This window comes from Sorex araneus, chromosome 2, assembly GCF_027595985.1.
Source record: "Sorex araneus isolate mSorAra2 chromosome 2, mSorAra2.pri, whole genome shotgun sequence".
NCBI lineage: Eukaryota > Metazoa > Chordata > Mammalia > Eulipotyphla > Soricidae > Sorex > Sorex araneus.
The window spans coordinates 237,340,730-237,365,713 of record NC_073303.1 but is presented as its reverse complement, the minus strand read 5'-3'; the positions used below and the strand labels follow the sequence as shown (position 1 = coordinate 237,365,713).

Here is a 24,984-nt window from a genome sequence, read left to right as displayed (position 1 = left end):
GCAATGGTCAGGGCTGACTCCTGGCTCTGCACTCAAGGATCACTCTTGACAGGGCTCCCCAGGGACCCTGTGGGGTGTCAGAGATCATACCCAGATCGGCTACATGCAAGGCAACCGCTCTCCCCATTGTACCATCACTGTGACTCTACACTCTGATTTTACCTGAAAACACAACCACAAAAATGTGTGTTTCTCAGTGTTTATATAATGTGTAGGGAAAATTTTTACATGTGTAGGCCTTACCTATTCCATGTAAATTCCAAAATATATTATAACTGAATGACTTTTTAAAGTTTTATTAGTGACCAGTGAGACATGATTATTACCATAGTGAGATCCAGGCACAAAATAAAATTTAGTGTAATATATGTTAGATTTCAGAGTTGAAAACTTAAGTATGTGAGAATAGGCCTTTTATTATATTGTATTAAATGGCTTCAATTTTCTTACCTAGGTAGGTCAAAATCCTATAGTAATCACAAACTGGCTCTTACGACTTATCTTCTGATCATTCTATTTGCTATTTATTAAAGTTTTGTTGGAATAAACAATATAAAGTACATTTACCACACTGCTAAGAGGGCAGGTTGGAATTGGGAGGGACACAACTATTGATGGAGGGACGGTCACACTGGTGGTGTTGGAATATTAAATGCTCAAAACAACTGTATAATGAACAACTTTGTAAGTCACGGTGTTTTTAGTAAAAATTAATTGACAATGTGGACTGGAGTGATAGCACAGCGGGTAGGACATTTGCCTTGCACGCGACTGACCCAGGTTCGATTCCCAGCATTCCATATGGTTCCCCGAGCACCGCCAGGAGTAATTCCTGAGGTCAAAGTCAGGAGTAGTCCCTGAGCATCGCTGGGTGTGACCCAAAATGTAAGAAAAAACAATTGACAAAATGTGTGACGGGGGCCAGAGCAATAGTACAGTGGGTAGGGCATTTGCCTTGCATGTGGCATTGTAAGGTTGTAAGGTTGTGAATCAACCAAAGACTTGGAGAACAAATAATTTAGGTGATGCCCTCACACACACACACACACACACTCTCAGATCTAAGGCCTGTCAAATGACTCAAAAGGCTGGAGTATACGCTTCGGGGACCAACCAGATTCTGTCCCCAGCACCTCACGCCCCCCAACAAGCCTGGAGTGGCAACATTAATTGAAAAAAATCATTCCTTTGCAGAGTAGCATTATGAGCCTACACACATTTTGAAACACAAGTTGAATATTTTGCTTTCGAATTAATGTAGGCTAGTATCATGGCATTATGACTAATGAATGCATGCTGTCCCAGCTGTCCTCTCTCACAGCCCCCATTTTTGTTCATTTCTCTTTTGCAGCAATATTGCTTCCTGGCACCAAGGTTTGTGTTAGAGCTGAAAGGGGAGGCTGGGGGCCAGAGTGATAGGACAGTAGGGAGGGATTTGCCTTGCACACAGCTGACCTGGATTCTGCTGATCCCGGCATCCCATAGGATCCCCCAAGCACTGCCAAGACTGACTCCTGAGTGCAGAACCAGGAGGAACCCCTAAGCACCGTTAAGTGTGACTCAAAAAAAGTAAAATTTTAAAAAAGAGAAAGGAGGGGCTGGAGAGATAGGACAGTGGGTAAAGTGTTTGCCTTGCACTCTGCCCACCCAAGTACGATCCCTGGCATACCCAAGCTTGCCAGGAGTGAGCGATCCTTGAGTGCAGAGCCAGGAGTAAGTTCTGAGCCCCAGTCAAGTGTGGACAAAAAAAATTAGAAACAGGGGGTGGAGAGATAGTACAGTGGGTAGGGTGTTTGCCATGCACTCAGGTTGGGTTCCATCCCCAGCATCTCCTAGGGTCCCCCAAGCACCTCCAGGAGCGATCCCTGAGTGCAGAGTCAGGAGAAAGCCCTGACCACTGTGGGGTGTGACCCCCACAAAACCAATAAATAAATAAATGGTGAAAGTGCGGGGGCGGGGGCGGGGAACCCACAGAAATGAGACGAAGTTCCAGGAAAAGACCTGAATGGGGCTAAAAAGAGGAAGGCGTCCAAGAAAGATCACCTCCTAGGGAGAAACAAAAAGACACCAAAGACGGGGTGCAAGATGAAGCCGAGCAGGAAGCACGGGAGAGGAGCAACCCAGGCCAGTCTGGAACAGAAGCAGCGCGGCGCCCCGGCGGCCCCGCGGGCGCAGGTGGGCGGGCGGCCGCGCACCTGCTGGATGGAGCCCAGCGTGTCGGTGTATTTCTCCTCCGTCTGCTGGATCTCACGCAGGCAGCAGCACCGCTTGTCGTGCTCGGTCATCTTGGGCTGGGGGAGACCAACAGAGGCCGCGGTGTCGGGGTGCGCGGGGGTCCGAGCGGCCCCGCCCCCGCCCCGGCCCCCCCAAACCCCCTCCGCTGCCCGCACCGGCCCCGGGCCCGGCTCGCTGCGCATTAGGTCCTCGTAGATCTCATCGCCCTCCGCCTCCTCGTTCTCCACGCAGTCGTACAAGTCCTCGTCCTCCTCCACCGTGTCGCTGGGGGACAGCGAGTCAGCGTGGCCGCCGGTGCCTTCCCCGTCCCCCACCAGCACCCACGCACCCCCCAGGACCGCCCCCCTCCCCCCGGCCACGGGCCCCCGCACTCACTCGATCTGGTCGGACAGCCCACTGTAGATGTCGTCGTCGGCCACATCCTCGTCGGAAAAGGGCCTGTGCGCGCCGGGAAGAGGTGAGTCAGGAGGAGTCCCAGGGCCAGATGAGGGGGACGTGGAGCACAGCCCAGAGGAAGGAAGGGAGGGCGCAGGGAGGAGGAGAAGAGTGGGAAGGGGAGGAAAAAAGAGGAGGAGGGGAGGAAGAGAAGGACGAAGGGCGAGGGGAGGAAGGGAAAGAGGGGAGGGGAGGAGGGGAAGGAGGAAGGAGAGGAGGGGGGAGGGGGAGGAGGAAGAGGAGCAGAAGGAGGATGGGGAGGGGATGAGGGAAAGGGGAAAGGAGAGGAGAGGAGGCAGGGAGGAGGGGGATCAGGCGGTGAGCCCCAGGCTGTCATCTCAGAGGGTTACTCACGTGATCCCCTTGCGCAGAGCGATGGGGGTGTGGGACAGAGCGGACAGGGTCCTGATGACCTGTGACATGGGTCGTGGCTGTCACTCAGCCAGCCTCTGACACACTGTGCCAAGGCTAGCCCCAGGGCCGAACCCCCAGGTCTCTGAGTCAGGAATCCCCCCCCACACACACACATCAGCCTCAACTGTGCCTCTACACTCCATGCCCATGTCCTAGACCATCTTAAACACGAGGGGTCATGACACTGATCTGTGACAGATGGGGACCAAGGGCTCAAAGCAGCACAGACATCTGTCTGGGGTCCTTCAGCAAGAGACAGGGCGGGGGTTGGAACACACTTCCACTTGCCCCAAGATGTTGTTGTACAGTGTGTCCTGGCTTACATGCACATACACCACAACACACACGTGCATGCACACACACATGCAGACTGCATGCACAAATATGCACACACATGCATGCACACACCACACGCGTGCATACACATGAACACACAAACCCCACACACATAAAAGTGAGTGTGCACAAGGACACACACACACATACCACACACATGCATGCACGCACATGCATGCACGCGCACACACAGACTCTTAGCTGGAGCAGCCCAGCTGTTCTGGGGAGCAAATCCAATCTCCCTGCCCCACTCACCTTCCCAAAATCCTGAACATCAAAGAGATCAAAAGCCTCAAACAGCTCACTCCTCTTTAGGCCAAACTTCTCACAGCAGGTGGACAAGAAGGTTCGAATGTTCTTCAGGCACAGGAACTGGGGGACAAGGGGGGCAGAGAGATGAGGGTATCTCTGTAACTGGGGGGAGTGATGCAAAAGGACAGGGGAGATGCAGAGCCTCAGGGTAGGCCTGCTGGGAGACTGTCGGGAACTCAGGCAGCCTCCCTTAAGAAAGCTGCACTCTCGGGGCTGGAGCAATAGCACAGTGGGTAGGGTGTTTGCCTTGCATGCAGCCGACCCGGGTTCAATTCCCAGAACCCCATATGGTCCCCTGAGCACCACCAGGAGTAATTCCTGAGTGCAAAGCCAGGAGGTAACCTGTGCATTGCTGGGTGTGACCCAAAAGGCAAAAAAAAAAAAAAAAAAAAAAGCAAGAAAGAAAGCAAGAAAGCTGCACCCTCCTGGGAAAGATTAAGCTATTCCTGAAGCCAGTTCTACTCTCAAGAGTTATTTTTTCCCCCATGGCAAAATGTACATAGGACTGGAGTCATAATGCATGTGGTACGCAGCTTGCCTTGCACACGACCATCTCAGGTTCAATCCCCAGCATCCCATATGGTCCCAGAAGCACCACTAGGATTCATTTCTGAGTGCAGAGTCAGCAGTAACCTTTGGGCATCACTGGGTGTGGCCCCCAAAAAAGGTAAAATGTCTATAATTTGGAGGGACTAGGAAGACGGATGAAGGGCCCGAAGTACATGTTTTGCATCTAGGAGGCCCCGGTTTGATCACCTGGATCCCAAGCACAAATCTGGGGATGGCCCTGAGGAATTGACACACATGGCCCCAGAACCAAGCACACACAAACATACACATACTCTGCAAGCCTGAACTTGCAGCAGGAAGGGCGCTTGCTTTGCACATGAACAACATGTTGGATCCTTGCCATTCCATGTGGTTTCCCCAAGACCCACCAGGAGTGATCCCTGAGCGCAGAGCCAGGAGAAAGCCCTGAGCGTCGCTGGCTATGGTCCAAAAAATAAAAAAAGGTAATTAAATATGAATAGGCAGGGACTGGACAGAGAGCACAGAGAGTAAGGCACATCTTGCTCTCGCCCAACCTGGCTTCTCTCCTGGCCCCGAGTGCATGGGCATCACCAGCTGCAGGGTCACCCAAGTGATCTTCAACACCACAGGGACAGCACCAGAGTGTCCCCTGGATGCCTGAGCATTTGGGAGCCCCCCACCCCCCAAAAAACAAAAGTGTGGAATGAGAGCTGGAATATGCTTTCTGTGCCATATTTATTCATGGGCACTCGCCACAGCCTCTAACCTCAGCTCATTGCTCCATCCTTCCCAGGTGAGATGAACCTCTGGTTGATATCATTGACCCTACTTGGAATGGCCAGCAGATGGGGCCAGAGCGATAGAACAGTGGGGAGGGCATTTGCCTTGCATGCAGCCAGACCCTGGTTCCATCTCCAGCATCCCATAGGGTCGCCCAAGCACTGCTAGGAGTGATCCCTGAGTTCAGAGCCAGGAGTAACCCCTGGATACTGCTGGATGTGAGGAAGGAAGGAAGGAAGGAAGGAAGGAAGGAAGGAAGGAAGGAAGGAAGGAAGGAAGGAAGGAAGGAAGGAAGGAAGGAAGGAAGGAAGGAAGGAAGGAAGGAAGGAAGGAAGGAAGGAAGGAAGGAAGAAAAAGACTCTCCCTTCGGGCTAGGTCCCAGCAGTGCCCACAACTGACCTCTGCCATTGCCACGAACCCCCCCTCCTCTGCTCTTCACATTTCCCTCTGCTCGAAGTTCAACTTCCTGTCACTGGCTGATGAAGAGCAGGAAAGGAAAACAGCAACTCCCAACCTAATCCTTCACAGATTCTCACAGACTCTCAGTGGGGGCTTAGGAGGGTTGAAGGACAAGATTAGCCCCCAGCGCAGCAGGAACACCAGACAATCAATGGGAAAGACACATAGAAACGTACCAAGTTCAATGAGCAAAGACAATAACATGGACAATAACGGCAGAATCAACACCAACCAGCTCTGGACCCCTCAGAGAAAGATTATAGTGACACCGTGGTGAGGTGTCCTACTTCATGAGTTCAAAGAAATGATGGTACAGATAGTCAGCAAAGCTCAAGACAGTATGAGGGGGAATAGAGGAATAGTTCAGTGGGGCGGGTACTTGCCTGCATGCTGCCAACTTGGTCCCATATGATCCCCCAAGCACTGCCAAGAGTAATTACTGAGCACAGAACCAGGAGTAACCCCTGAGCAGCGCTCAATGTGGCTCACAAACAACAATAACAACAACAAATGAAGCATGAGAGTCGAAAAGAGAAAACAGCAATCAGAAATGAAGGTGATTTCTTTTTTTTTTTTTTTTTTTTTTTTTGCTTTTTGGGTCACACCCAGCGATGCTCAGGGGTCACTCCTGGCTTTGCACTCAGGAATTACTCCTGGCGGTGCTTGGGGGACCATATGGGATGCCGGGGATCGAACCCGGGTCGGCCGCGTGCAAGGCAAACGCCCTACCCGCTGTGCTATCGCTCCGGCCCCTGAAGGTGATTTCTTTAAAAAAATAACTTGTTAGAAGTTCTGAGCAGCAAAATAACAGCAGTTGAGAGGGGAAAAAAATTGAGAAGCTCCCACATAAGACTGGGGAATCTTCTAGAAGACAACAGAAGATGTGGACCAGAGAGATCGTACATGGGCAGGATAGGGAGGGCGCTTGTCGACCCGGGTTCTATGTCTGGCACTCCATAGGGTCCCCTGAGCACTGCCAAGAGTGATCGCTGAGTGCAGAGCCAGGAGTAATACAAAAAGCAAAAAAAAAAAAAAAAAAGAATAAAAAGTCTGAAAATCGCACACTCAGGGCTAGAACGATGATAGTACCATAGGAAGGGCATTTGTCTGGCACAAGGCCAACCTGTGTTCAATCCCTGGCATCCCATAGGGTCCCCCAAGCACCACCAGGAGTAATTCCTGAGTGCAGAGCCAGGAGTCCAAAAAAAGGCCAAAAAAGAAAAAAAAAAGTACACACTTGGGATGAGTTCAAGGGGGTTGAGAGCCCAGACGGGGGCTCTGTGGCCAAGCACGTGACTTGGACCCCAGCACCACACATATTCTAAATAAGTAAATAAATAAATAAATAGCTGTTGAAAAAGACAAGAAAGACTGCTGAGTTTGGCTGGAGCACATGCTATGTGGAGGGAAAACCTCGGTTCTAGCCCCAACAATAAGTGGTCCCCTGAGCACCAAGCTTGGGGTATCTCCAGAGCACTGTTGAATGTGACCCAAACTACACCCCTTCCAAAAGTGGCTGGATGAGCATCCATCTGAGAGACGGCAATCCTGAGGCTCCGAGAACCCTGATCACCTGGCCCAGCCCACACAGAGAGAATGGGACTGGCTACCTGCTCTCCCGCCCAGCGGCCCTGCCACCACCTCCTAGCTGCCTCCTGGGGCGTCAACCAAAGGGGCATCATGAATAGGGAGGGGTCCAACCCGTGACAGGCGCACAATGCTCCATCCTGGCAGACAGAGTGGTGGTGAGACTCCAGACGGGGCTGGCCCGTCTCCGGGGAACCGGAGGACAGGGGGGTGACCACAGAACCCCTGTCCGGTTGTGGCTTCGAGGAGGAAGTTGCTTCCTGACCTCAGAGAGATCAGCTGAGTCCTGAGACAGGCTTCCCCCAAGTCATGTGATACCTCAGAGGGGGGCTAGAAGGAACCTGACTCATCAAGCAGCCAACAGGCTGGAGCCAGGGGCTCCCTCCTCGGCCCGCAGGAAGGACTGAGGTTAGTGGGCCGTGTACTTCCGGCTAAGCCTGCAGCGTGGGAGAAGGTGGTCCCAGCCAGCTACACGAATAACCAACGGGGGAGGAGAACACGCGCTGGTAACCAATCAAGGAGGAGGGCATGAGTGTGTAGCCAACGGAGGAGAGTGAGAGCTTGAAACCAATGGGAGAAAAGGAGAGCGTGGATTTGTAGCCCATCAAGGAGCTGAGCGTAAGCTTATAAACAATGAAAGAGGAGAGGATGAACTTGTAACCAATCAAGGAGGAAAGCGTAAGCTCATCACCAATGGGAGAAAGGGCATGAACTAATAGCCAATCAAGGAGCTGAGCGTGAGCTCGTAACCAATGAAAGAGAAGGAGAGCAAGAGTTTGTAACCAATGGAAGATGAGAGCGTGAGCCTCTAACCAATGGAGGAGGAGAGCTGTGTTCACATCCCTCCTTGGCGGCTGAGGAGGGAGTGCATCCCTTGGCTCCCCTCCTCCTTCCACCAGAATAGCAGACTTGGCTTGGCCTCTTGCCTAGTAGGCAAATCAGCACCCAGACACTTCCCCTTTGAGCGGGGTGGATGAGCCGGCAGGAGGGGAGGGGGCACCTCCACTAGCCCGGGTCTAGCCTGAGACCAAGAGAGAGTGGCAAATACTGGCTCCTGAGATATCCTGCTTCAAGGGACCTGGCAGCAGGGTCAGAGGCCCTAAGGGTGGCTGAGGTGGCGCAGGGAGGGAGGAGAAGGGGACCCTGAGCCCTGAGCAGAGAACAACCGCTGCACCACCCCCACCCCCGCCCAGGAGGCTGCCGGAAACAGGAAATGCCTGTTACCCGGGCTTGCTGGGCCACAGAGAAGGGGGGAGCCCCGCTGCTTTCAGGCCTGCGGCCCCTGGAGCAGTGAGACTTCACCTAAGGGGGGTGCGGGGACCGTGCACCCCTCTCGAGTGCCGGAAACAGTGTGTGAAGCCTCATTGTGGCCTGCAGGCGCCTACCAGGCTGCTTCTCCCCATCCCTTCACACACACACCCCTCAACCTCCCACGCTGCCGAGATGGCTCAGCTCTGCACCTTCTGGGGGTCTCAGTTTCTCCACCCTCACCCAGGGAGTGAAAAGTTTCTGCCCAGTCTCCAGCCTGCTAGGCTGAAAGTCTGAATTGGATGAAACGCTCCCTATACAGCCAGCTCTGGGCTTAGAGGTGCTGGAACCCCTCCAACACTGCCACATGTAGCCCTGAGCACCCAGGGGTGTGGCCCTGGCGCTTCTCGGGTGTCACAGGGTCCAAGTAACTCAGCGTTCTTGCACCCTACAGCTTTGAACCGCCTGCCCTGGTTGGCAAAATTTCTCTGTGAGTAGCCCCTAGACTCCTTAGCACTGCTGGGTGAACACCACCCGCCCCCCAAAAATATTTTTTTAACTAAGTCATCATGAGATACACAGTTGCAAAGTTGTTCATGATTGGGTTTCAGTCATACAATGTCCCAAGTTCCAACACCTGTCACTTCACCAGTGTACATTTCCCATTTCCCACCACCAATAACCACAATGTCTCTCTCTCTCTCTCTCTCTCTCTCTCTCTCTCTCTCTCTCTCTCTCTCTCTCTCTCTCTCTCTCTCTCTATCTATCTATCTATCTCTCCCCCTCCCTCCCTCCCCCCTCCTCTTCTTTTTGGCCATTATGGTTTGCAATACAAAAACTGGGAGGTTATGTATATCCCTTTAACTCCTTGCAGCATTCAATTCTTGTCCAGAGAGATCCTTCCCAACTATCACTGTTACAGTGGTCCCTTCTCCACCCTAACTGCCCATCTCCCCGCTACCCGAAACTTGTGGCAAGCTTCCAACTGTGGACCAGTCCTCCTCGCCCTCAAAAAAATATATGTTTACCACGAATTAAGTCCCTGGGACCTGGTGCTGACTCAGACAGACAGGATCCTGGCCGGCAGGGTCCAGAGTACAACAAGGGAACAGTCTTGGAGCAGAGATATTAGCAGGAAGGATCGATTGATTACAATAGTGTGAGTATGTGGTACGGGATAGACAAAGAACTCTGGAATGTTCTTGTTGGACTAGGTGCCTGATAAAGCCAAGAACCCAGAGTTCTCTCACTGGGCTATCCCTCGGGGCCCCCACTTTGTAAGTGTTTGGAAAAGGCTGAACATGCACTGATAAATGTTTATCGCCACTCCATGGGTCAGCGCCGAAACGTGGAGACCACCCTGATGCGTGTTCACAGGATGGGGAAACAGAGAGAGGGCAGCAGATTAGGGGCTTGTTTTCTGAGTTTGGATGGTTTGGGTGTTTGGTTGGTTGGTGGTTTTGGAGCTGTGTAGCAAAGGAAAACTACATTTCCCGGGTTCCTTTGCACCCAGCCAATGGAAAGTTCAGATAGGCTTGGCCAATAAGAAGACCAAGAAGGTTTAGCCAATGGGCGGGCCTAGGTAGGTTCAGCCAATGGGAGGCCCAGGCTGGAGATCAACCTGAGGGAGGCAAAGAATCCAGGGCATTTCTTTCTTGTTTCTTCTCCCCCAATACCTACATCTCTAAGGTTCTAGCCTTCCACGGAAACTTCCTGAAACTTCCGTCCTAATCCCACCGCCTCCTTCTATTGCTTCTCCAGCTCAAGTATCTACCTTAGAACTTCCCACCTTTCTTCAGTAGTCAATTCCACGAATTAGGTTCTTTCTGTTGAAACCTACGTTGGTGCTTTCTGCTTTCCAGGCTAAACCCTATCCCAGAGAACTAGGGAATTTGACTCGGCGACTAACTCCATGATGCTTCTAAGACACACCGCCCCGAGAGGTCATATTCATGGACTGGAGAGATAGGACAGTGTGTGAGACACTTGCCGTGCATGCATCCAACCTGAATTCCACAGCTGGCATGCATGGGGTCCCCCGAGTTCTTCCAGGAGTGATCCCTGAGTGCAGAGCCAGGAATAAATCTGAGGACCAGGGCTGGAGCGCAAGCAAAGTGGGTAGGGCATTTGCCTTGCACACGGCTGACCCAGGTTCGATTCCCAGCATCCCATATGGTCCCCTGAGCACCTCCAGGGGTACAGGGGTAATTCCTGAGTGCAGAGCCAGGAGTAACCCCTGTGCATTGCCAGATGTGACCCCCCCCAAAAAAAAGCAAAAAAAAAAAAAAACGAGCACCATTTGGTCTGACCCAAAACAGTTTTCTCTCTGTCTCTGTCTCTCTCTGTCTCTCTCTCTCTCTGTCTCTCTCTCTCTCTCTCTCTCTCTCTCTCTCTCTCTCTCTCTGATTTTCCACCTGAGTAACTGCTTCCTCTCCTCTTCTGTCTCCTTCAAACCTCGGATGCCTTATCTTCTGTCCCCAACCCGTTCCAAAATTATCTTAACTCCCATAGACATTTCTCCCAATCGCTCCCTGGCACTGTTGGGCTTTGCCACCATTTACTCCTTTAATTCTTATCACAGTCCCCATGTGTAGGACCTCTCCTTGGCTGCACAATCAAAGGATGGGGAAACATCCTGCAGAAGTTCAGGGACTTGCACAAGATCCCTCAGTCAAGATTGAGGGGACGGCCGGGAGCAAGGAAACACCAGGAAGGGCGTTTGCCTTGCACGCATCACAAAACCAGAAATAAACCCTGAGCACCGCCAGGTGTAGCCAACATTTATTTTTTAATGGAGAGAGCCAGAGAGATAGTACAGAGAGAAGACATCTGCCTTGCATGCAATTTGAACCCCTGGCCACCTCATTTGATCCCCTGACCCTGAGACAGGAGTCACTCCTGACCACAGAGCCAGGCATAGTCCCTAAGCACTTCCGGGATGGTCCAAAAGCCCCTCTCCAAAAGTAGGCAGTCGAGATTGAAATCCCTGCCCTGTAAAACTGATCCAGAATCCTGAGAACTCGGCGGTCTACGATCCCTGGTTCTCAGACGATGTCTAGGTGTGGGTGAGCGCAGCAAGTGAGCACAGCAAATCGCTCCTGCTGTGCCCTATGACTAAAAAGATGCCCAGGGTTCTGGAGCGGTAGTGACAGAGCCCGGCAAATACCTGCCTTGTATGCAGCTGACCTAGGTTCGATCCTGGACACAGAACGCAGCGCCACCAGGGGGCGCTGCTGAGCACAGGGCTGAGGATTACCCCCCTCTCCCCGCAGCCCCACCAGGAAGTGACCCCTGAGCACAGAGCAAACAGTAAACCCTGAGCACCGCTGGGGCTACCCCAAAAATATATTAATAATAAAAATGGATGGGGCCAAGGAGGTGGCCCAAAGGGCTAATGTACAGATTTTGCATGCAGGAGCCCTGAGTTCAATCTCCACCACCTCATGGGTGGTTGAACACTGCTGGGAGTTCCTGAGTCACGACCAAGCAGAAGTAAGACCTGAGCACTGCTGAGTTTTTGGTTTTGGTTAGGTTTTTTTTTGTTTGTTTTTTCGTTTTTTGCTCAGAACCCAAAACTGAAATCAAACAAACCCTTCGAAGACCCACTGTCACACTGAAGTAAAATGCCTCAATTCTGCTCCTCTTCTCTGTCCCCATTCACCCCCTCCCTCTAACGCAGCCTTCCCTACCACAGGGCCTTTGCACAGCTTCCCAAAAATCTTTTTCCCAAAGCTGGATCACCCTCCTTAGACTCCCTCCCAGACGATGTGTCCCTTTTCCTCCTTCTTCTCTCATCTTCATCCCTGATTTATTTGATCTGCAGCACTGAGAATGACATCTTGTCCATTTGCTGCTTTCTGGTAGGGGTTCAACATGGTCCTCCATAAAAGATTCGTCGAGATGGGACAGTGAACGGGGTATTTGCCTTGCACAAGGCCAACTTGGGTTCGATCTCTAACACCCTCCTCAAGGTCCCCCAAGCTCACCAGAAGTGATCCCTGAGCACAGAACCAGGAGTAAGCTGGATGTGAAGGAAAAAAAATTAAGAATTCCTCTTTATCCAACTCCTGGAATCTGACACCGTGATCCTATTTAGAAGAAGGAGGAGAAAGAGGAAGAGGAGGAAGAGGGGAAGGACTTGGCAAGAGATAATTAAACTGAGGATCTCAGAGTAAGGGATCATGCTGGATTATCCGGAGGGACCCCAGAAAGCAAACACAAGCGTCCTTCAGCTCCAGATGCAAAAGGCAAAGAACCGCTTCTCCGCAGAAGCCCTCCTTGATTCCAGGCTTCTGGGTGGGGGAACTGGGAGGCAAGTTCTGTTGTTGCCGCTGCGGGATTGTGTTACTTTGTCAGAGCAGCCGGGGAAGAACAGACAGACCAGCGATTCTCCCCCGCGCGGCCATGAACTGCTGCGAGCCCGCATGTGTGCCCCGGTGCCCTTTCCCGTAACCCCAGCGCGGTCCTCGCTGCGAGTGACAAAGGCCATATTCTGCACTGGGAGACTGTCCCCCTCTCCTCATGATCAGGCCCAAGTCTGTCACCTCTCTTCGATGCCACCAGCGACAGGAAGTTGACTTGCCTCCCAAACAAACCTCTTTTTTGTTTTGTTTGATTAGGAGCTCCCACCCGGGGCTGCTCGGGGGGTGGTGGGGGTCATTTCTAGTTCTGGGCTCAGGAATTACTCCTGGCAGTGCTCACAGGACCCAAAGGGATGCCGAGGATTGAACCGGGGTCAGCTCTGTGCAAGGCAAGCGCCCTCCCCGCTGTAGAATTGTTCCGGCCCCTAAAGAAATGTCAAGATACTCTGGGCCATCACTGCCGCCTTGGCCCCATGACAGAAAATGATGTGGGCCCAGGGCCAGCTGTGGCCTTCAGTTCTCCCAGACACCAGACACATTCTTGCTTTTTTTTTTTTTTTTGCTTTTTTTTTTGGAGGGGAGGGGGATGATCTCACCCAGCGATGCTCAGGGGTTCCTCCTGGCTCTGCACTCAGGAATTACTCCTGAGTGGGGTAATTCCTGAGTGCAGAGGGACCATATGGGATGCCGGGGATGGAACCCGGATCAGCCGCGTGTGAGGCAAACTCCCTACCCGCTGTGCTATGGCTCCGGCCCCCAGACGCGTTATTTCTATTCCCACTCCTCCTGCCCCTCTTAGCTCCTCCCCCACCAGTCCTCTTGCCTCTCAACCTCAGGAATAGACATGTGTGCCCTCCACCTGGCTGATCAGAACAGGCCTATTCACCAGCCCTAGCCATTGGCCCAGGAATAGCATGTGACCTCAGCCCAGCCAATTAGAGCAGCCTCTCCTCCCGGCTACAGAGATTAGTTTAAGGGTGGGAATGGCGGGCCGGAGAGATAGTGCAGTGGGTAGGGAGCTCCCTTTACAATGCAACCGAACTGGGTTTGATCTCCAGCATCCCATATGGTCCTCCATGCACCACCAGGAGTAACTCCTGAGTGCAGAGGCAGTAGTAATGCCTGCGCACAGACAACTGTGGCAGAGAGAGAGAGAGAGAAGAGAGAGAGAGAGAGAGAGAGAGAGAGAGAGAGAGAGAGAGAGAGAGAGAGAGAGAATGGGGGCTGAGGGATAGGGAGATAGTACAGTGTGTAGCGTGCTTGTATTATACCAAGCCAACTCAAGTTCAATCCTCAGAATTCTATAGGGTCCCCCAAGCCTGCCAGGAATGACTCCTGAGCACAGAGCCAGGGGTAAGCCCTGAGCACTACTGGAGCACCACCAGGTGTGACCAAGACATTAAAACAAAAAGAGTGGACATAGAACCTCTGCTTGGCCAGTTACAGCACCCATTCTCCCATCCAGACAACATATTACATTCTTCCCTCCACCCCTAATAGAGAGAGGGAGACAGAGACAGAGACACAGGGAGAGAGATCCCAAAACAGATTCTGGACTTTAGAGGCCATTATAGAATAGACCTTCTCATTTCCACTAAACACAGAAGTGTGGGAAATTGGTTGGACAGCCTCGTCTGCCTCCATCAGGGGGATAAAGTATAGAGAGCGGAGAAAACACACAAAAGAACGAGTTAAATGGGGAGAATCTGGAATATTGACTGAGCTCCTGGATCCAGCCAGACCTGAAGGTGTTTTCTCTTCAGCTGTTTCATTATGGAACCTAACAAATATTTTGACTAAGCCAGTCTCAGTTGAGGTTTTTTGGTCACAAGGTTGAAGACTCTTGGTTGAAACTTCTGCAGAGGAAGGTTAGAATTTCCTCAACTGAAGTGTTCAGTTCTCCTACTGAACATCCTAATTTCTCCCATTGTTCCCCTCAGGGGCCTGACCCTTAAGCTCCCCCTAAAATCCAAAGAAGCTTCCCTAATATCAAAGAGGGATAATATAATAAGTTCTTCAGAAGCCCAGCTGTGCCCAACACACCCGTTTTCACCACTTCCAGGCACCACTAGTGTCAGCAAGGGAGACAACTAGAACTCCTTTGGACCCCGGTGGTGGGGGCCCAACATCCCGCACTCAATGAGCATGTCACCACCTCCAAGCAGTCAACCCTGATTGCTCCAGAGAAACGGCCACCTCTCTGCTCCCATAATACCTTAAGTTCCATTCACCTTTGTCCTATCTCTCTGGCTCCTGCAGGACACTTCTAACGCAACCCCATCCCCGTGAGATCCCCCTCTCCAGTTGACCCCAATAGCACTGGGATGTCAGCAAGGAGTAAGTGCCCGTAGTCACCCAAGTGGTGATCTTGGTTTCTGCAGCTGCAGGGATGCTTCCTTACTGATGCCATGTGCTCCTGGGGGTATCAGACCTGTGAAAAGGAACTGCCGGAGGGACTTGTAGGCAGTGAGTGCTGGTTCCACATAACACTCAGTCACCAAGTTATGAGTCTTCATTGCCATGGCCATATTTCAGCCTTAGCCAACCCTGGGACAAAGTGACGCTCTTACTTTATAAACCACAGAGTCAGAACTCACTTTTTTCTCAGGAGGTCAGAAAGCGAGTGAGTCCCTGACTTCAAATCCCAATGAGTCTCATCTCTAAAGAGCTCCAGAGGGACTGGAGCCTTAGCATAGCAGGTAGGGTGTTTGCCTTGCACGCGCCCAACCCAGGTTTGATTCCCAGTATCCCATATGGTCCCCTGAGCACCGCCAGGGGTGACTCCTGAGTGCAGAGCCAGGAGTAACCTTTGTGCATCGCCAGGTGTGACCAAAAAATTTAAAAAAAAATTTTTTTTAAAGAGCTCCAGAATGGGGCCCGAGTGATAGTACAGCAGGTAAGATGCTCACCTTGCATGCCGCTGACCCAGGTTTAATCCCCAGCATCCCATAAGGTTCCCTAAGCCTCATCAGGTGTGATCCCCGAGCACAGAGCCAGGAGTAAGCTCTGAGTTTCTTTTGACAACAAAACCGAGTGTTGCCAAAAAAAAAAAAAAAAAACTGAAGAAAAAAGAAAAAAAAGATCTCCTGGAAAATCAATAAGAGAAATATGTCAAGCATCTTAGAAGGGAGAATAAAAGCAAGAGCACTGGGAAAATGAGACGAACCAATCTGATTATTTCAAAGAGAGAAGCTATAAATAACACTTCAACACAGGAAAAAGAGGCTCAGTGTCACTCCGAAGAAGAAAAAAAAGTAAATCGAGCCAGAGAAGTTCCATTTAGGACCCATTCTGTTGGCGAAAGTCCAAGGATGACAAGAGAATGATCTCTTGGCAAGATGAATGCGCTCCTACATTGCTAGTGGTAGTATAATTGGAACGATTAATATGGGAGCAATCCCTTAGGGAGAACAATTTGGCAAGATCTATTTTTAAAAAGAAGAAGAACTCACAGGCTTTGAGCCAGCCAAGCCTTCGGAGAATTTATCCCACGGATATATTTGCCTATGTATATAGCAGTGGTTAAAAAAAAAATAAAATTAAAATTAAAAATAAATTTAAAAAAAACGTTTAGAGATGGCCACATTCTTTTTTAAATTCTCTATCTCCTCTCTCATCTGTCCTTAATAAGGGTCACCTGAAGAGAGGAATGAGTTTTGTTTGTTTGTTTGTTTGCTTTTTTGGTCACACCCAAAAATTCACAGGGGTAGCTTTACTCTTGGCTTTGTGCTCAGGAATTACTCCTGGCGGTGCTCAGGGGACTTGTATGGGATGCTGGGAATCGAACCCGGGTTGGCCTTGTGCAAGGCAAATGCCCTACCCGCTGTGCTATCACTCCAGCCCCGAGCAATGAAGTTTTGGAGGTTTCCCCACATTACATGTGACAAAACAGTCATACAGAGTGGTCTAGAGAGATAGTACAGCAGGTAGGATGCTTGCCATGGGTTCAATTCCCAGCATCCCATATGGTCTCCTCAAGCTCCGCAAGAGCCATCCCTGAGCACAGAGCCAGGAATGAACACCTCCAGCTATACCCCCCCTCGAAAAATAGGTGAAAGGACAGGTGGCCTGGTACAGCTCACAAATGGAGAAGTTGTAAAAGGATACCGAGACAAGGTTATCTATTGCTGAAATTTGATACTGGAGTCTATCAAACAAAAGCCTGGGGCCAGAGTGATAGTCCAGCGGGGAGGGTGTTTGCCTTGCACACAGCCAACCCAGGTTTGATCCCTGGCATCCCTATCTCAGAGGGGCCTCTGAGCATCACCAGGAGTGATTCCTGAGTGCAGAGCCAAGAGGAACCCCAGAGCACCATTGGGTGTGTTCCCCCCACCAAAAAAAAAAAAAAAAAAAAGCCTGGAACAATTCAAGTGTCTGTCAACAGCAGGGTCAGGAAGATGGCTCAGTGGGCAGAGCCCCAGCTTTGCAAGTGGTCCAACTTGATCTCTAGCAGCACATGGTCCGCTGAACGTGAGTGGGGTGCTGTGGGGGGGTTAAATAAATTCATGTATCATAGTGTGGAGGTTAGGGGCGAGCACACTTTGCTACAGTAGAGGTCTGGAGTAGTATCTCCAGACCCACAGGTCAGTCTCTGGAAAGTACCCAGCTCTACACTCAGACAAAATGCAAATGAGTGGGTGTGGCTCTGTGCCAATAAAACTTTATTCATACAAAAACACCCTGTCCTCCATATCCTGCCCTCTAAACAGTATGGTAGAGGGCACGGCTTCGCACCAATGAAACTTGAATTAAGGGGCTGGAGCAATAGTACAGCGGGTTTAGGGCATTTGCCTTGCACATGACCGACTGGGGTTCAATTCCCAGCATCCCATATAGTCCCCCGAGCACTGCCAGGAGTGGTTCCTGAGTGCAGAGCCAGGAGTAACCCCTGCGCATTAGTGGGTGTGATCCAAAAAGTAAAAAAAAAAAAAAAGAAGAAGAAGAAGAAGAAGAAGAAGAAGAAGAAGAAGAAGAAGAAGAAGAAGAAGAAGAAGAAGAAGAAAGAAAAGAAAAGAAAAAACCAACCTTGAATTCAATAAAACAGGGGCCAGGGGAAGAACACAGGGGTAAAGCTCTTGCCTTGCCTGCAGCCAACCAGGATTAGATCCTTAGCGCCCTGTATGGTCCTCTGAGGACTACCAGGAGTGATCCCTGAACTTAGAGCCAGGAGTAAGTCCTGAGCACCACAGGGTGTGGCCCCCCCAAAAAAAAGAAACAAAGAAAAAACTTTATTTTTTCTCACACCTTGTGGTCCAGATTCTTTGAACAACACATAGTTGTATGAGTGTAACTGTGCACCAATAAAACTTTAGTTCAACAAACATCCTGCAATCCAGATTCTGCCCTGAGAAAAATGCATAAATGGGTAGGTGTGACTGTGTGCCAATAAAACTTTATTTATAAGCTATTTAGCAGCCCAGGGGCCAGAAAGACAGTAGAGGTGTTGAGGCATGTGCCTTGCATACAGCCAATTCTGGTCTGTCTCTGGCAACACACGATCCCCCAAGCATCCCTGGTGCTCTACCAGTGTGGTCCAGGAAATCCCCAACATCACAGTGGGGAAATATCACCACATCCTCTCACAGAACTGCCTGTTTGGCTGAAAACCATCAAGGGGAGCCTGTGGGCAGTATTCTGACTTGCCCCCCTCATAAAAAAATATATATATATACACACTCAATGGTTGGTATCCCTCAACCTGTAGTTTGTGATCCCTACTTTAAGCAAATGCCTGACACACAGCACAATAGAGGTGGTTGGTTCTGTAGATGGATGTTTGCACCCTGAATTATTTTTTTAAATGAGGAACCTGTAAAATATACACATATATACAAACGAGCGATTAACACCCACCAGGGTGGGTTTGGGAAACCTGCCCTGAGGGTTATGCAAATGAGGAAAGATGGACTAAACAATCCAATCGTGGTGGTAGGTGCCACGTTCCTGGCTGGGTGTCGCAAAGCTCCGAAGTTCCTCTCTGCTTATGTTTGCATAAAGAAATACTGGAAGGGTGGACAGGCAAATGAGAAAAAACAAACAAAAGGGCCTTTGCTTCCAGGGAAAGCGAGGAAGAGTTTGGAGGGCAGGGGGAGAAGTTAATAATTCCCCTGGGCAACTTTTGTGTTTTATTTTGTTTTGTTTTGGGGGGGACATACCCCACTGTGCTCAGGACTGACTCCTGACTCTGTGCTCAGGGATCACTCCTGGCGGGCTTGGGGGACCCCATGGGGTGCCGGGGATTGGGCCGGAGCCAGCCACGTGCAAGGCAAATGTTCTCCCTGATGCCCCAGTATTTTAGTACTTGAACCAACAGAATGTTTTTTTTTTTTTTGGTTTGGGTTGGGGGTTTGGTTTTGGTTTTGTTATTTTGGTTTCTGGGCTACAAACGGCAGTGCTCAGGGCTGACTCCTGGCTCTGTGCTCAGTGATCACCTCTAGCTGCCCTCGGATAGAGCCCAGCTTGACCGCATGCAAGGCAAATGTCTTCCCCGCTGTACCAGCCCCAGGAATGTGTTGTCGGGGCTAGGGGCATATTCCCACAGTGCTCAGGGCTGACTCCTGGCTCAGTGCTCAGGGATCATCCCTGGCCAGGTGCTTTGGAAACTCTATGGGGTGCCAGGGATTGAACTAGGGCTCACCCCATACAGAGCAAGTGCTGTAACCCTGATCTGTCGCTCTTGCCCCAGCTCCAGGATTTGAACCCAGGTCTGGCTCCTCTGAGCGACCACCTTCCCCGCTAGATGTTCCCCCATGCTGTTCCACCTCTCCTATCACCGCTCTTCCTTGCTTCTGCCCAGGCATCAGTGAACCTTGGCATTGTCTCAGCCCAGTGCCTGGCCCCACCCACGGCTAATCGACCGGCATGTCCTGATGGATCTTCCCCACAATGACTGTCACAATTTGTCCCTTCCTCGCAGAGGCAGGGTGGGGTGGTGGGGGATGGGGTGGGGGTGGTGAGAGGGATACTGGGATCATTGGTGGAGGTGAACGGGCACTGGCGGAGGGATGGGTAAACGATTCCTGTATGAGTAAAATGCAAACACAAAAGTTCGTAAGTTTGTAACTGTACATCACAGTGATTCTCTAATAAAAAAAATTTTTTTAAAAGACAATTTGTCCCTTCCTCTCCACTTGGGACATAAAGTTTCATCTCTTGCAGGGACTGGAGAGACAAGACAGTAGGGCATTTGCCATGCACACAGCTGACCTGGGTTCGATCCCCGCCACCCCATAGAATCCCCTGAGCCCTGCCTGGAGTAATTCCTGAGTGCAGAGTCAGCCCTGAACATGTTGGGTGCAGATCCCCCCAAAACAAAAGGTTACAGGAGTGAGGTGATAGTACAGTGGGGAGGGCGTTTGCCTTGCAAGCAGCTGACCTGGGTTCAATCCTTGGCATCCCATATAGTCCCCGAGCACTGCCAAGAGTGATTCCTGAGTCCAGAGCCAGGAGTAACCCCTGAGCATCGCCGGGTGTGACCTCAAAAGCCAAAAAAAAATTTTCATCTTTTCATCTAGGACATGTACCCCCATTGTGCCGAGCTGCAGTGGGGAGAGGGGGCTTGTCCATCTTCCCTATGGCCTCAGATCTCCAAAGGGCTTCCTCCACCAACCCTCTGCAATCTGGCTTGGATGATGTGGGCATCAACCCATACCTACTTTGGGGGTCTTAGCACTGGGGATTCCCTCTTCCCAGGACCCCTGATTCTCTGGGTTCAGGTGATTTATTCCCTCACATTCCCCAGGTCCTGGCTCAAATGTCACTTTTTGCAAGCAGCTTCCTGGACATCCTATTCAAAAGCGTGAACCCCCCAGAAAAATCAAAACCCTTTCATGCTCTGTTTGCTCCCAAGCACAGGAAGCCCCTCAACAATCATTGCATTTCCTTATCTATTTGCTACTGGTCTTCCAGTAGGTTGTCACTAAGAGATGTCAGGGTGGGTGAGTGTCTTGTCCCCACTGTGGCAGCACCAAGAACAGGATCTGTCATACACTGAAATTGCTGAATGTGTGGGAGGTGGATGGATCGATGAATGGATGGATTGATGGATGAATGGATGAATTGATTGATGATGGTTGATGGATGGATGTGGATGGATGATAGAGGAATGAATAATGAATGGGTGAATGGATGATGGATGTATAAATGATGGGTTGATAGGTTATGGATGGACTGATGATGGTTGCATAGATTATAGATGGATAATGATGGATGAATGGATGATAGATGGGTGAATGGATAATGGATGATGGATGGATGGGTGGATGGATGAGTGAGTGGGTGGGTAGATGGATGGAGGATGCAGCAGCGGGTGGATAGGTGGGTGGGAATACAGATGGATGGGTGAGTGGATAGATGAATCGAGACATGAGCAGGTGGATAGATGATGGATGGATAGATGGATGGATGGAGGGAGATGAGAAGGTGGATGGATTATGGATGGGTAGAGGATGGAGATATGGATGGAAGGACAAAGGCATGATGGATGGGTGATGGAAGGATGGGCAAATGATGAATGGATGATGAATGGATGAGTGGAGGAATGGATGGATGGGTGATGGATGAATAGATGGAGGGATGAGTAGATCATGGGTAATGAATGGACAGGTGGAGGGATGAAGGGAGATTGTTAGAGGGGAGTGGATAGACTGCTAATAGACATACTGAGATATAGGGTGCTCTCACCTCAGAAACTAACAAGCTAAAGCATTTCTTCTATGAAGAAGAATTGAGGATCTGGGGAGATGCTGAAAGGGCTGAGCTCATGCTTTGCTTGCCGGAGGCCTAGGTACCATCGCTGGCCCCACCTGGTCCCCATAGCACAAAAGTATGACAAAAAATATTAAGAAAAAAGAAAATATCATTTTTGTTTGTCAGGGGGTCATATCCGGTGATGCTCAGGGCTTACTCTTGGCTCTGCCCTCAGGAATCACTCCTGGTGATGCTTGGGGGATACTAGGGGATTCTGGGGGTCAAACCCAGGTTGGCCACATGCAAAACAAGCACCCAACCTATTGTCCAATCATCTCTCCAGCCCCACAAGTATTATTTCCTTTTTTTTCTTTTTAGGTCACATCCAGCAATGCACAGGGGTTACTCCTGCCTCTGTACTCAGGAATTACTCAGGGGACCATATGGGATGCTGGGAGTTGAACCTGGGTTGGCCGCATGCAAGGCAAATGCCCTACCCACTGTGCTATCACTCCAGCCCCACGAGTATTATTTCTGATCTCTCTATGCCCCCCATCTAAAAATAGAACAGAAGAAGAAATGAGAGACATTGGTCCCCTAGTTACAGCCCCTGCACCTTTCCTGGTGCCACCCCAATACCATCCCTTTTCTCTCTCTCTGACCAGTTGTTGCTCCCAACTTTACTCTTTTGACAGTAAGGAGCCCATAAGTCAGGATCACTGTTCTTGGGATACCTTCCTCTGGTTCCCTGGATTGCCCTCTTAGCTCCCCATCTACATCCCCACCGTGAGCTGAACATGGGAGTCTGCTTCCAGGAAAGAAACATGAGCGTGGCAGCACTCTCAGATGAGGCCAACCAGAGAACAACCCCTGCCTTTCCTGAGGCCTGTCTGAGCAGAGGAAAGCCAAGCAATGAGAAAGCTCCTACTCACTCTGCAAAACCCAGCCCAAAATGCCCCCTTTGCTTAAAGCCTAACTCCTCCCCGGGACACCGCCTTGCCTTCACACCAGGGTTCCGAGAAGAGCAGTTTCTTCCTCTGCTATAGTCTGAGGGTAGGAGGCAAGGCGAGAAGGGGCATTTTTGTTTCTATTTCCCTATTTAAGAGAATCATGAAGATACTTGAAGATACCATGCAAGTTTGAGGTCCTTGTTGTTATCAGTACAGCATGGAGAACTAGTGTCCCCAGTGTGTGGCTGCCTCTCCCAAAGATGAATAATCCCCCCTCTTCCCCTGGGGACCCCTTGCTCATCATCAGAAAACTAGCTTCAGAGGTTGGAGTAATGATACAACAAGGAGGGCTCTTGTCTTGCACGCGACTGACCCACATTCACTGCCCAGCAACCACCAAGCACCGCCAGGAGTCAGCCCTGGGCATAGAGTCAGGAGTCAGCCCTGAGCATCTCCGGGAGTGCCCCCCCCCATCCAAAAAGCAATAATTAATAACTAAATAAATTTTTGAAAGAAACACAGTATTAGGGCAGACACAGGCAGAGCTTCATGCCCAGCCCTCAGACCAACCCCGTTTCCCACTCGCTGTTATTGAAACCTCCTGAGGGTCCTAAACCTCTGAAAGTCCGGCCCATCCAGGCTACTTTCTCCTGTCCCTGAAGCCAGGGGAAGCAAACAAATACAGGCAAATTCAGGATGGCCTGTGGCTAGAGGGATTGGGGGGGGGAGGGGTTGGATAAGAAGGAGGTTCTAGAACTGGACTTCCTCAGGGCCAGAGCAATAGTGCAGCAGCAGGTAGGGGGTTTCCCTGGCATGGCGCCAACCCAAGTTCAATCCTGGCCACCCCATATGATCCCCAGAGCACCGCCAAGAGTGATTCATTCCTGAGCGCTGAGCCAGGAGTAAGCCCTGAGCACCTCTGGATGTGACCCAAAAACAGGAAGGAAGGAAGGAAGGAAGGAAGGAAGGAAGGAAGGAAGGAAGGAAGGAAGGAAGGAAGGAAGGAAGGAAGGAAGGAAGGAAGGAAGGAAGGAAGGAAGGAAGGAAGGAAGGGAGGGTCAACCACATTTCCCACCCAAGACCCTGAAACACCCCCCCACCCTCTCCTCAAACTCCAGCTTCCCCTGTGCCATCTGCACGTGGCCTCTTAAACCCGACAGAGTCCTCAATGTCCCCTCCAATCCTTGGTGGCCCTAAGAAGCACCCCCACCTCCCGCCAGCACCCCAAGACAACTCTCCCCCTCTCAGAGCCCAGGCTGGATAGGTGGGGGGGCTCCCCTCCAGCTCCCAAGCCATGTGGGGGTGCTCCCAGCATCCCTCCCACCCCCGCCCCACCTCTGAGGCCATCCGGACCCAGAAAAAGGTGCCACCTGGGGAACCTCAATCGCGTCGCCCTTCACACTGCACCAACCACATTCAAATCGGGATTTGAATCTGTTTCCTGGCACCCCCCCTGGCACCCCCCCCCCACTATCAAATCCACTCTCCGCCCCTGGTGCTTGCAGAAAAGCCTGTGGGAGGGACAGAAGCTGTGCCCCAACTCGGGGATGTGGGGGAGAAGGGGGCGTCCAGGACTAAGGCCTACTGGGAACATAGTCCAGCGTTCAGAACCCCCTGGTCGCCCCGCTCTGCTGAGGTTCGGGGTAGGCAGGAAGCCAAGAGGAAGATGTGAGGGGGAAGGAAAGGGCCCGGGCCCTTGAGACTCCTCCCCTAGGGCCAGAACCTGGGAAGACCAACAACACTCAGGGGGTACCGAGATGAGACTGGAGACCACCGGCCCGGATGCTGTCCCTCCATCCCCCCAAGGGATGTGTGTATAAGCTTGCCTCCGCCTGGAGCTGGCAAATACTGATCTCCAGTTTGCCCCACCTCAGTGGGCAAACGAGGAAATTGGGGGGGTGGGGGGGTGGAGGCTGATAGTTAGAACCTCGGAGAGTCTATCAATCGCACCCCCCCAACACTCCCAGCTCCAGCCCCACGCCAGCCAGCACCCCTTTCACTGGAGAGGAGAGACCGCCCCAACCCGGAACGAGGAGGCACCCACCCATCCACCAGCAGCACCAGAAGGGCCAGGCCCCGGTGCCCGCGTGCCCTGGCCCCGACCAGCAGCACCGCCCCCCGTCCAGGGCGCAGGGGGGACGGCGGGCGCCCACTCACCTGGGACATCTGCGGGCGCAGGTTGACCTCTCGCAGGTTGATGGCGTGAGGCAGCAGGTTGTTGAGCAGCTGGCAGAGTAAGACGCCATCGCGCAGGGCCTGGGCCAGCTCGCACACCTGCGCGCCCTCCCAGGTCACCCGGTGGCTGGCGGGCAGCACCCGGCACTCGATGAGCCAGCGCGCGCACCGGCGCCACATCTCCATGGCTCTCGCCTGCCCGCCTGCCCGGGGCCCTTGCGCCCTGGTCGCTGCTGCCGCCGCCGCCGCCACCCCGCCCGGGCCCTGCGCTCGCCACCACTTCCTCTTCTCTGCTTATAACTGTGCAACTGTCGTGGTGTCGAGGGCTGGAGGAGGAGGAGCTGGAGGAGGGGGAAGGGGAAGGGGAGCACCTGCCGCCCAGCTCTTCCACGCGGGACCTGGCCTCTGGTTTTCCCGCCCCCACCGGGGCTGTGTGGGGCAGGTGGACACCACGGTGGCATCAAGCGACTTCC

General features: G+C 51.7%; 1 protein-coding gene across 1 annotated transcript in view; it reads right to left on the bottom strand.

The window, feature by feature from the left end:
- VAV1 (vav guanine nucleotide exchange factor 1) overlaps window positions 1-24,774 on the bottom strand; it is a 44,206-nt gene extending 19,432 nt beyond the window's left edge. The window contains exons 1-6 of the mRNA XM_055127027.1: window positions 24,494-24,774; window positions 3,676-3,792; window positions 3,025-3,083; window positions 2,611-2,673; window positions 2,391-2,499; window positions 2,196-2,291 (exon numbers count right to left, since the gene is read on the bottom strand). Of these exons, the coding sequence (XP_054983002.1) occupies window positions 2,196-2,291; window positions 2,391-2,499; window positions 2,611-2,673; window positions 3,025-3,083; window positions 3,676-3,792; window positions 24,494-24,697 (648 nt within the window). The 5' untranslated portion in view covers window positions 24,698-24,774. The remainder of the gene's footprint in view (window positions 1-2,195; window positions 2,292-2,390; window positions 2,500-2,610; window positions 2,674-3,024; window positions 3,084-3,675; window positions 3,793-24,493) is intronic.
- Window positions 24,775-24,984: the final 210 nt, after the last annotated feature.